This window comes from Phyllobates terribilis, unplaced genomic scaffold (genome assembly GCF_046119375.1).
Source record: "Phyllobates terribilis strain yellow unplaced genomic scaffold, ASM4611937v1 Scaffold_11__3_contigs__length_659146591, whole genome shotgun sequence".
NCBI lineage: Eukaryota > Metazoa > Chordata > Amphibia > Anura > Dendrobatidae > Phyllobates > Phyllobates terribilis.
The window spans coordinates 184,569,600-184,582,645 of NW_027362771.1; the positions used below are offsets into that span (position 1 = coordinate 184,569,600).

At 40.6% G+C, this 13,046-nt stretch overlaps 1 protein-coding gene across 2 annotated transcripts in view; it reads left to right on the forward strand.

Annotated features, from left to right (window-relative positions):
* PAWR (pro-apoptotic WT1 regulator) overlaps positions 1-8,527 on the forward strand; it is a 160,505-nt gene extending 151,978 nt beyond the window's left edge. For both annotated transcript variants that reach the window (XM_073651878.1, XM_073651877.1), the window contains exon 7: positions 1,218-8,527. In XM_073651878.1, coding sequence (XP_073507979.1) covers positions 1,218-1,304 — 87 coding nt within the window. In that variant the 3' untranslated portion in view covers positions 1,305-8,527. The remainder of the gene's footprint in view (positions 1-1,217) is intronic.
* Positions 8,528-13,046: the final 4,519 nt, after the last annotated feature.

Below are 13,046 nucleotides of genomic sequence, written 5' to 3' on the forward strand. Positions count from 1 at the left end.
GTAAGCCCCTTTTTTTTAGTTACTGTTGGTTGACATCATATCATGTTCACTGTGTTTGTACTAATTATTGCACTTTAAGTGTCCATAAATGGGTGTGTCAGCTATTTTTACAAATGATTAATCGCTCTTTTTAACCTAATATTCAGTCCTAAGCTACGATCTTTAAAGAGATCCTTATAAAGATTCTCCATGTAATTACCAGATTTTGCAGACCATAAGACGCACTGGACCATAAAACGTGCCCCAAATTTTGGGGTGGAAAATAAAAAAAAATGTTTTAAATAAAATGGTGGTGCGTCTTATAGTCCTTTTTACTGGTAGCCTACCTGGGGAGGTGATGGCGGTGGTGGAGTGGAGCCACATGAGGCAGGGTCACTGCTTCAGGAAGCCAGCGTGGCAGGGGTGGGGCAATGACTTTCTATAGACCTGTGTTTGCAGATATCAAGATTGACTCTTGAGACCCACTAGACCCACTAGAAAAATATAAAGCCTGGGGTTAGTTTGTGAAATATAAAATATTAGAGTTGGGCTTTTATGTGCATTTCTCAATGTATTATATGCATGTATATTATTTTTGCTTATAATCTGCTGTGTATATTAGATGCTATAAAGTGTATTGATTTAGCATTATCATTTTATCCATTTATCCCTCTATTATTTTTACTTTTTAAATTATTTGCAGTATGTATTTATTCCGCTGACCTATCTCATACAGTTTTGCCAAAATGCAATAAATGAGGAATATAGTGGTTCAGAGTCCGAGTTGCCCGAGGTACAAAGGTACAATCACACATAGGTGAAGCATGAATGTGGTTTATTATGTCAACGTGTTTCAAGGATTTCAAACCTCTTCATCAGGAAAAAGCCAAAATGATCCTGGTGAAGAGGTTTGAAAACCTTGAAACTCGTTGACATAATTTACCGCATTCATGCTTCACCTTTGTGTGTGATTGTACATTTGTACCTCGGGCAGCGCGGATTCTGAACCACCGTATTCCTCATTTATTGCATCGTATCTCATTGGTGATCCTGCAGTAGTCCTTACATGCTTGTATAGGAATTGTCACTCATCAGATGAGTGTACCTATAATATTTTATACTACTTGATTACCAGATAAGACCTTTTGCGCTTTTTGTCTCTCCAGTTTTACCATTTGTTTCAGTTTTTCCACAATAACATTAGTTTACTGACTGCAATTTTTCACTTTCTTCCTAAGGATTTGGATGATATAGAAGATGAAAATAAACAGCTAAAGCAGGAAAATAAGACCCTTCTGAAAGTGGTTGGCCAACTGACAAGATAGAAGACAGATTGACAATTTGCTATAGAAACACACTACTGATTTTTCGTGAGATGCGAGGGGGTAGCATAGTGGAAATTGGTTTAGGGGACCTTAATGCAACCTCTTCGATGAAGGGGTGTGCTCAAAATGCTTTTCAAAATTTGATAAAATAGTAGAATTGTATATTTATTATTATTACGGACTGTGTTCTTGAAGGTAACAAATTGCACCTGCTTTTTAAGGTTTATATCTCTTGTAGACAATTATAATTTTGCTCTGTCATGGAAATGATCAGTTGGCAGAACAAGTTTATTTTATAAGTTTATAAACTTTTACATTCTTTTCACCCAATGATTGGATAGGTCGCTCTTGTAATATCTAAGTCTTGGTAAATGCACCTAAGTCAGTTGTGCTCAAGGAAAGTACAATGGCCAGACTGATTTGCCCCACCCATAATGTCTAGAGAAATTCCCCGAGGACAAAGGGTGAAGGAAGAGGAATGCAAGCCTAGTCACTGGAAAGGAATGTCTCATGTCTGGAGAGTCCTAATCTTTACATGTACAATCTATAATGTTTCTTTTCTCATATTTCACCAACTCCATCCACATTCTGATAATCCAGAACTCCTAGAAGGGGCAGCGATTGGCGCTTAGATACTTGGTCCTTACTGTATTGTATAGAGTACTAGTCTTATCTCTCTATATCATCACTACTGGAAAGCAGAGCTCTGCTACATTGTGGGAAAGTATGTATAGAAAGAATGGGTAATTGCAGTTCACAATGAAGTAAGATTTGTTTACATGAACCTGTTCTGCTCCTTCGGGTATTCATTTTACATTGTAATAACATTAAACAATATGAAAACTGTTGAAGTGTCCTAATATGCCTAGGAGAATAGTCCATTCTGATTGATCATATAAACATATGCCATAGATGTTTAGAGGAGCTGTAAGAGTATTATTTTCTGGGCAATAGCCAATCTATTATAGTTTTTTTTTTCTTTGTTTTTTAAGCACATTTATTTTTGAACACTTTTTACTTCTGTGCTGCCCAGGAGCCATATACTTTCTATACATCTGTGTATGTAATGAGGTCTGTGTATACAGCGAGTCCATAGGCGTGTTTTTAGGCTATGCTTGTGTATTCCAGCACTACACTTCCTTACTATGTCGTCTCTCAGACCTCAGTTTATAGCAGCAAGAAGTATATAAGAAAGCTTAGTACATCATGCATAAATATACCATATACAATTTTGATATATTTCTTTCTACATGGTAAATTCACTCCAAACTAGAAGTTTAGTGTATTTGTCCCTCAGTACAAGACTTCTAGAAAATCATGAGAGAACATTGCTGCAGTTTGTAAATGTACCTAGTAACAAATGTTTTAATTTGAAAGCATATGTATTTTTGTGTTATTGTACATGTTCATTATTTTGCTACTTGTCTTGTCCAAATTAGTAGCACTTGTAATATAGATCTTATCTGGGTGATCTTGTACAGGGTAATTTTTTCAGCAATGGCTTAGTATTTGATATGAGATATTATAAGAACATATACAAATTTTATGATAAAATATGTCTTATGTTACAACAATTATGTAAAAAAATATAAGTAGAATATACAACTTTAAAATACTTCATGATGTTTTTGATGTTCAGTATTTTGGGTCGTCTTTGTGTAGTGGTAACACAATGCACAGATTTACCGTATTTTCCGGTTTATAAGACGCACTCTTACAAAGCGAAATCACCTTACCGTTGCAGTGGAGTGGGGTCCCAGGGTTGTTGCTGGCTGAGGCAGGAGATGCTGCGGAGGCCAGACGGGGTGTTCGGAGGCAGGAGTTGGCAGACAGCATGGGGCCCACAGCCGACTCCTCCGTCTGGCCTTCGCAGCATCTCCTGCCTCAGCCAGCAACAACCCTGGGATCCCACTCTACCAACGTCGCCTCCCCTCCCCCACCCGAGGTAAGCTGATTATAACACGCACCGGTTTATTAACAAATTTTTATTTCCTGTTTTCCTCCCCAAATTTTGGGGTGCGTCTTATAAACCGTTGCGTCTTATAATTTGCAAAATACGGTAGATAAATGCAAAGTCTGTAAATTATATTCTTCTGGATTAGTGGAATATGGAGAATGATCCTGAAAATGCATATTATCCAGATGAACGAGTCATTAGTCAGGTGTACTCATACCCGAAGATTTCCAAATATTTTCACAAAAACCTAAAGTTTTGTGTAGTTACAAAGCCATGAAAAAACTGCATTCTCAATGCCATTTAGAAGTAAATTTAAAGGGGTAGTCTATGGAGAAATGCTACTTTAAATTGTACTTCAAATATTTTACAGTGTGTTGTTGCCGTATACATTAATGAAGCATTTAACAAATGATAAAGTCACTGGTATTGGCTCCATCTGACTTTCTTTGTAGAATTTGTCACTGATTGTGACTGTCTACCCACCTTCATAATATACACTAGTCTAAAGTTGATCAAAGTGGATAATTTCAACTTTAACCATCGTTGTTCAAGTAAATTTTAACAATTGTAGAACTTTTGAGCCAACCAATGACATAACTTCATTGTGCGGAAAGAAGTCTGTTGTGTTTTTAAGACTTTCATTTGATAGTCGCTAGTTCCAGCAAGATTGTTCATCCTTTACTTGGCGTCATTGAACAGATATGGGCAGTTTTAACAACTGTAATAGTCCATATAAACCTAAAGTATATGGCCATGTCAGCATAGTAATTGTTAGTTTAATGGATGTCCAAAAATAACCTACTTTTATCTAATGTGTATGGCATCCTTATCTTGCATTCTAAGGGTGCTTTCACATTGCGTTCTGGCACTTGTTCGGTGGCCCTATGGGGGTTTATGTCCGAACCCCCCGCAAAATAAAGTCCGGAAGTATGCTCTGACTGGGCCATAGACTGTAACGGTGCCGGAGGTCCACTATGTCTGGGTGTCCTCCTCCAGTAGGCACACACTCCCAAGAATGATGCATGTCAGAGTGCATGTTCGCTCTGCCGACACCATTACAGTCTATGGCTCCGTTGGCGCATACGTCCTAACCCATTTTGTGGGCCCACCGAACGGGTGCCGGAACGCAATGTGAAAGCACCCTAACACATATTGTGCATATAGTGAAGGACAAGCTGATTTCTTTCTTTTTCACATGCTTAATGGTTTAGACAATCCAACTATAGATTTATCATCTGGAAACAGGTTTTTTCGTCCCACGACTGAAGATCAGATACATCTTGGTTCACAAAGAAAAGAATGTTTCTCATTACTTTAATGCAAAGAAAATCCCCATAATCTGCATAAAGGATCACATACTGTATTATCTCAGAAAGCTGTTTTCACAATTCTTTAGACTTCATGCCTGAAATCTCCCAGTGTTCACAGCAAGATTAAATTTCTTAATTTTGCATGTTTACATCCATTCACCTATATTAAAGGAAAGTATGGAAGCTGGAATAGGTCTGTATGTATTAAGCAGGTACTTGACTATAGCTAAAGACCACTACTCTGAAAGTATTAAAGTAATAAATGAAATATTCACATTTGGCCCTTTTAGCCATACACCTAAAAGAAATGTATCTGATTTCCATCAATATATTGATGTATACTGAATATAACAATGTGGAAATTGCAATATTCCTTATGTTAGTACAGATATGCTTGGGTCTGTGAGTATCTAAGGGACATGTGATTTATTTTCAGCCATGTGGGGTAAGTGAATCAGGATGAAAATCCCCTTTAAATTGATTTTTTTTTTTTATTGAAGCAATATAAGGTTTATGTGTTCTAGTAATAGTTTGAGGTAAAAATAATATACTGATTTCTGCCCAAATGGGGAAAAAGATACAGCCTGTCAATTGGATTTCTGAAAGAGACATTGTAATTGAATACTGTAATAAAGAATCTTCTTGTCTATAATGAGAAATGGAACTGGAAAAAAATGAGTCGTTTCTGAGAGTAAATGCCAACATTGAGGTTCAGAAAATATGGTGACTTTCTGCTTCTACTTTAACCACATAATCGGTTTGATTCCACGTATATTGGCACATTTCATGGCCAAACATATATCAACTGTTCATTTTTCCATTATCTCAGCTGGAGTGTTAAGATGATTGTTCCCAAAGTCACCACATACAACTGCAAATTGTTGCTGTGTTTGCGAAAACATTATGTTTTGAATAATACGGATAAGCACTTTATTTAATGGAGTCGTGTGTTCTTCATTTGTTCTACACTGAACACCGCGTCGTTGATGAATGATCATATGAACGTGTCTTTTGTGTTTTCTAAACTATTTCATACTTTTAATGTAACATAATAAAGTTTTATTTTGGATACTTGTTTAGATCACTATTAACTACATTATGTACTTAGAGAGGACCTTTAATCAAAATTTTCATGTCGAGCTGGACATATTTTAATAGTGGCTGCAGAGTGAAATAAAAATATTTTTTTAATTTCACCTCTGTTGCGGAGATATAGCATTCAAAGTATTGACACCTAATGAATTAACTTTAGTTAAGTCCCAGTGGGTGTTAGTAGCTACTTTTCACTGGGAGGATGTGTACTTCTTCTCCTTGTATGAGTAGCTATGTGATAACACCCAGACTTAACAAAAGATAGCTCATTAGGTGCCAATACTTTGATTGCTGATATCTCTACAATGGAGAGTCAAAATATAAAAAACTAAACAAAAATGTCTTCTTTCGCTCTACAGCCACTGTTACATAAAGTTTCCAGCTCAATTTGAAAAATTTGGAGAAATGTTCTCTTTCACTGACCAACCACTGAACTGTAACATACATATATTACTTTTAGATGTATGATATACTGTTCTATAAGAAAAACCATCAATATACTCTGTCAATGGTCAGTGACCAGAAAACCCAATTAAGAAATGGGACCAGTTTTTCGATAAAATACCCTATTTTGCAAATATGTACATTAATTATGTTGTTTAAATCTAATGAGAAACCAATGAAAGTAAATATCACATTGTTTAAAGTAAGAAATGGCAAAACAAAGCTTGTTTGTATTATCTAATTATCTTTTACAAACCTTAAAGACGTGAAAGTTAATTATTTTTATGATCCTTTATGAACATTATCCTGTTGGCTCCAAAGTCGCAAGCCACGTTTGGCTCCAGAACAACAGGTTGAGGACCCCTGCTCTAAAGTATATTCATAAGTCTGGAGCTTTTCACCATTGGTATCATAAAAAGACGTTCCCTATTAAAGGTCATAATGGTTTATTTTTATGGCTGCTCTTCTTAACTCTATTGCCCTGAACAACCATAATATGCAACTCATCCTCAAGGTTAAGCTGTGTTAATGGCAATTGTTTTTATAGATATATTCATAATTATAGGGCTGTTGGTCTGAGCTTTGCGTGTACAGATCTGCTTGGGCTGCAGTAGGAAAATAATCCCATCACATAAAAACCCTTTAGTTATATGATTGTAGTAATCCGTGATTGGATTGGTAATTGAATAAACCAGATTGTGATTATATACAGTATATATTAGTGTTAGCTTTAAAATTCCAAATAGTAAACATTCTGTTCACACTTCCACTCCTTTCCTTCCAGTTTCTTTTGCTGTTTTACTGTGCTGCCCAGTTCTATATATTATCAGTGCAAGGAGGTGGTTTTGTGATTTAGATGGTATTAATAATGTTCATTCAGTTTATTTTCAAGATTCCGCCATAATATAATACACCTACAGGTGAGACGTAAACTTCCCGAGACTCTGCTTCATACTCTCAGAAATGTACTGATCTGCCTGTATAAAGAATCTTGTAGCAGGATCTAAAGGGTTATAAAGAAATAGACCTACTATATGTTGAATAATGGATGTGAACTAATTAAAAACTCTTTTGCTGCCCCACACTAAAGACTAAATGTCCACAATGTGTCCATTTTGTTTCACTGTGGTTGTACATTTTTGGAAGCTGGGGCAGCCTCAGGATTTTTGCTGAAGAATAACTAGTAAGAGTATTCTCTTGTATTTCAGGCCTTCCATAAGTATTTTTTAAGTTGTCTGTACATTTAAATCCAGCCCTCCCAACTCTATTCCCCCATGTAAAATTAAAAAACAGCCTATACTCACGTACTGTGCTTGGGCTTGTATGACATTGTCCTATAAGTCCTGCAATCAATCAGTGACTATTAATGGGTCTCTTCACTCTCACTTCCTTTAAGCAAAACTGACATCCGGAGGAAGCAAGGGCTTCTGCTGCTTTTCCACTTCCTCCGGATGTCAGTTTTGTCTAAATGAAGTGAAAGCGAAGTGGCCCATTAATAGTTGCTGATTGTTATGTCATGTGAGTCCTCAACCAATGTCATGAGAGCCACAGGAGGCACCAACATTGCTGGAGAGGCAGTGGCATCGGAGGTGAGTACAGGCTGTTTTTATTTTACATGAGAGAAAATAGAAAATGGGAAGGGGATGTCTGAGTAGTGAATAACCCCTTTAAGTCCCTCTTTCAAATAACCATTTTTTTTTATTCTGATGCTGAAATATATTAATTGAACTGTTGGTTAGATTGGGGCAGATCTTACTGTGGTTACATTGTTAGGCATAAGCCTTGGTGGCCTATCTTCCCTGTTCAAAATGTTTCCAGAAAAGTCATTGTTAGTTAAACGTCTTTAAAAACTGAGAGGACTCCTAGAGAAAACCTTCGAGTCTTGCTTCCTCCACCCACACACCGAGATTGACTGTTTTGTAAGAAAATGCTGTTAATTACTTTCAGTGGGGTAAGCAGAACTCATGGAGTTGTAAGAATATATACACCTGATATACCAGACTATGAAAACAAATCATAGATATATATCCCTAAACTGAACACAGTGTAACATAGGAGACTGGACAGAGCTTCTTTTATCATTTGTCATGTGTGATTGCTTACTAGATAATAGAGTATCACCCCAATTTGTTCTTACATAAAGGGAATTCTAATAGGGGCTAGACCTCTGGAATCTTCCAAGATCATGAAAATGAAGAGTGAGCTTTCTTCTGCATTTTCTTTAAATAATTAGAGGGTTCTTGTAATGCATGGAATTATATCGCTAATAGGGGCAAGACTCCTGGGACCCTTGCAAATCATGGAAGCGAAGAGAGAGCTTCCTTCTTCATGTTCCTATAAATTAATAAAGGGTTCTTTGCAATGCATTTGGACTGGAGTAATTATGTACAGGGAAATCTTTGAAGGAGCCTCAGTATTGGTCAACAGATTGATGGCGTATGGTATCCATTTCTACAATGGAAAATCTAAAATAAAAAGGACGACCGGGTTAGATGCCTACTCTTTGGATACAAGAGTGGTATGACAATTTTTTCTTTTCTTTTTAACCTGCCTCTAGCACTTAAAATTGGTACTTTCCTGCTCGTATTGCCTAAATTTGTCTCCTAAATTATAATTGGACACAGTTTTCAGGTCAGAATTTCTGTGCTGTTAGATAATAACAGAGTGTAATTTAACAATTTGATTATCTAAATATGGTGAAACGTTAGGCTTCCAGACAAATGCCACAATTTTCCTACCAGGGCATCTAGGTACTTTCCTCTCAAACATGTTGAGGCATCAAGTCTGCATTTGTTTCACATTTTTCTGTAGGGAAAGTCTTGATAAACCTGTAAATTGTTTTATGTATTATTTCCTACCTGTGTACTGCAAGATGGGAAACCATTGTATTCAGAAATATGTATAAATTTATATATCAAATTTGCAATGACTTCTTTGTAACTGTAGCTATTCCATTTGACTTTTCTACGTTTCACAGTCATGAACCTTCAGTATACAGAGTAATGTACACAACGTAGTGCATGTACAATGTTTACCTGTCACACTTCAATAAAATATTGACACTATCTCTATAAGGCTTGATTTTTTTTTTATTCTTACCTTTTGAACCAAGCTTCAACTCTTATTCTGGTTCTTGTGTTCTGGTGATGTAATTCAGTCTCTTACCTCCACTGTGAGTTGTTTGCCTATGTCATGAAAGTTAGCCGCCATCTTACGTATGATACGTCATACCTGAAGATATTCCCTATTGTCATTTCTAAAAAATCCCTCACACAGCTCCTACCATGTCACAATTCTCCAGCCCATGGTAAACAGAGCAATTCGCCCCCACCTCTGGAGATCAGTCTCAAGGAACTTCTTTGATATGGTAAATAGATGGGCCAGCTCTGGTGTCTTGAAAGTTAGCCGCCATCTTAGGTATGATACGTCATACCTGAAGATATTCCCTATTGTCATTTCTAAAAAATCCCTCACACAGCTCCTACCATGTCACAATTCTCCAGCCCCTGGTAAACAGAGCTATTCGCCCCCACCTCTGGAGATCAGTCTCAAGGAACTTCTTTGATAAGGTAAATAGATGGGCCAGCTCTGTTGTGTCCAAGCAGGCCAGAGTCAGCAGACCCTAGGGGGTAATTAACACCTTAATGTCACTTGAAACCAGAAGCAAACCATTTGTGCAAGCCTGCCAACCTCTCCATTGTCCCAAGGAACCATGTGCTTTCTTTGTGGAAAATGGCCGCCAAAAGCTACAGACATACTAACAATTCATAACCACACGATGCAAGTTAGGGAACCCAAATAAAATGTATCACGTGGGGAAGGTGCCCGCGGACACAATCATGGGACTTATAAATCCATGCGGGCCCTGGAAAGCTAGATATTTAGAAGAACCATATACAAGGTCCCAGGGGAGGCATGTTTAGAGTCAATGGCTTCCCCAGAAGAGTAGGATCACGACGTGACCTCTGGTGATACGATGAGATCACCCCAGGGAAAGTTATGACTACTTTCCTCAAATGGAGCAAAAACTGGCATTGGTAGGGGGGTGGGGCTTAGTAAACTGACATCACCAAGAGTGGGCGTGACAGGACATTAGTATAGCCGACAGCCAGAAACCCCCTCTGTTTTGACCCAGGAGATGATGTGAACAACTCCTAGCCTTCGGGTCCAGGTCTCTGAGTGGGAGGAGCACCTTTGCCATGTGCTACTGAGGCCTGGACAACTGCAACTAAGCTTGAACCTGTGGGATAGCAGATCCTCCCTTGCACAACAAGAACAGTAACTGATTTATCGTTGTTATTCCTGTGTTTTGTAATCCTAATTGTTATATCTCTTATTCTGGCCAAATACAGTTGTATAGTTAATTGTATAGCCTTGTAATCTAGTGTATTCTTATAATCGATTAAATCATAAATTAATCGTGGGATGTATCCTTTACTCTGCATATACGAATCCATTGGTCCGGAAACGCTTGGCTGAAACGCTACTGGGTTGGTTCCTGACCAGATGCAAGTCTATTAACGGACCGGGCTTGTATCAAACGAGAACTGGTGGCAGCATACCATCTGGGGGATTTGGGGAAGGCTGGCAGTGACGGTCGGAGGTGTGGATATATATTACTGGCGCAGTCAGGGAAATATATATACCACCCTCACTGCAGAGGGCCTCAAATACCCAGAGGGCTACAGGACGGCCTCTTCGGCGACCACTCCCTCTAGGTGCAGTACTTTGACTGACCTGAGAGGCAAGGGGGCGCCGGAGAGTTGTGCCTGTATCGTGGCATCACGGATTGGTGACGTGTAAGGGACAACACACCACCGTGTTTTCCCCCGCTGATAGCAGCTTCCTGGCACCACTTACTCTAGGCGCAGTACCTTGACTCACCTGAGAGGTAAGGGGGTGCCAGAGAGCTGCACCCACCGGCCGGCATTTCATCACATTGGTGAAGTACAGGGGAGCTACTTAGGGCGGTCTTGAGTGCCCTGAAGGCTGTCTCGCAGGCGACAGTCCAGTCGACTGCGACAGGCAGCTTCTTCTTGGTGAGGTCCGTCAGGGGCTTGGCCAAGGTGTTATAGTGTGGAACGAACCTCCTGTAGTACCCGGCAGTCCCCAAGAAGGATAGCACCTGCTTTTTGGTCCTGGGGGTGGGCCAGGATGCGATGGCATCCACTTTTCCAGGTTCTGGCTTCAGAACACCCCCGCCTACCCGGTGACCCAGGTAGAGGACCTCACTCATGCCCAGCTGGCACTTTTCCGGCTTGATGGTCAAGCCTGCCCGGTGGATCCGTCTGAGCACCTGCCGCAGGTGCTCTAGGTGATCCTCCCAGGTGGGACTGAAGACTGCAATATCGTCCAAGTACGCAGCCATGTACCCTCCAAGTCCCTTAAGCAGCATATTGACCATCCGATGAAAAGTGGCAGGGGCATTCATCATGCCGAATGGCATCACCGTGGACTCGTATAGTCCAAAAGGGGTGATAAAGGCAGAGCGTTCCCTTGCCGCGGGGGTCAGGGGAATCTGCCAGTATCCCCGGCTCAGATCCATGATGGTCAGGTGCTTGGCCCCGGCCATACGATCGAGCAGGTCATCGATGCGTGGTATGGGAAACGCATCGGGGACCGTCACCGCGTTGAGCCCCCGGTAGTCCACGCAGAACCGCATAGTTCGGTCCTTTTGAGGAACGAGGACTACAGGTGAGGCCCACGCGCTGTTGGATGCTTGGATCACCCCTAGCTTCAGCATCTCGTCTATCGCTTGGCGCAGGTTTTCCTGCACCTCGAAAGAGACCCGATATGCTGAACACCTGATCGGGGGGTGATTGCCAGTGACCACGTCGTGGACAGCCATCTCAGTCCTTCCGGGCAGGCTGCTGAACAGCTCCCAGAAGGAGTGCAGGGTGGCCTCCAGCTGGGACCGTTGGTCCTCCGTGAGCTGGTGGCCAACCCTCACATCCTCGATGGATCCACCCGCCTTGGTTTGGGCGAGCAGATCCAGGAGGGTTTCTACTTCTCCCTCCTCGGGAAGGTTGCACACTGGGTGGGCATACGCTTCCCGCTCATGATGAGCCTTCATCATGTTCAAGTGGAAGGCCTTCCTCCTTCCACGGGCGTGGTCCAGGGTGACCAGATAGGTGACGGCGTTGAGTTTCTGGTGCACAAGGTATGGACCTTCCCAGGCTGCCTGAAGCTTGTTCTGTGGTAAGGGGACCAGTACCCACACTTTTTGACCCACCTGGTAGGTCCTCTCACAAGCATTCAGGTCGTACCACTGCTTCTGGTCGGCCTGGGCCATATTGTCCTGCACCAGCTTTGCCAAGGCCATCATCCTGTCCCGGTGGTGCACGACATACTCGATGACCGACACCTCCGAGGTGGCTAAATCCCCTTCCCATGCTTCCTTCACCAGAGCCAGGGGTCCCCGTACACGTCGCCCGTACAGGAGCTCAAAGGGGGAGAACCCCGTTGAGGCCTGCGGAGCCTCCCAGTAAGCAAATAGCAGGTGCGGGAGAAGACGTTCCCAGTCGCTCCCATAGGAGTCGGCGAACATCTTAAGCATCTGTTTCAAGGTGCCATTGAACTACTCACACAGGCCATTAGTCTGTGGGTGATACGGGCTGGCCACCAGGTGTTGCACCTGTATTTGCTTACATACACTGTGTGCAGAATTATTAGGCAAGTTGTATTTTAGAGGATTATTTTTATTATTGATCAACAACTATGTTCTCAATCAACCGAAAAGACTCATAAATATCCAAGCTTAATATTTTTGGAAGTTAAAGTGTTTTTTTTTAGATTTGGCTATCTTAGGAGGATATCTGTTTGTGCAGGTAACTATTACTGTGCAGAATTATTAGGCAACTTAATAAAAATCAAATATAATCCCATCTCACTTGTTTATTTTCATCAGGTAAGCCAATATCAGTGCACAAAATTTAGAAA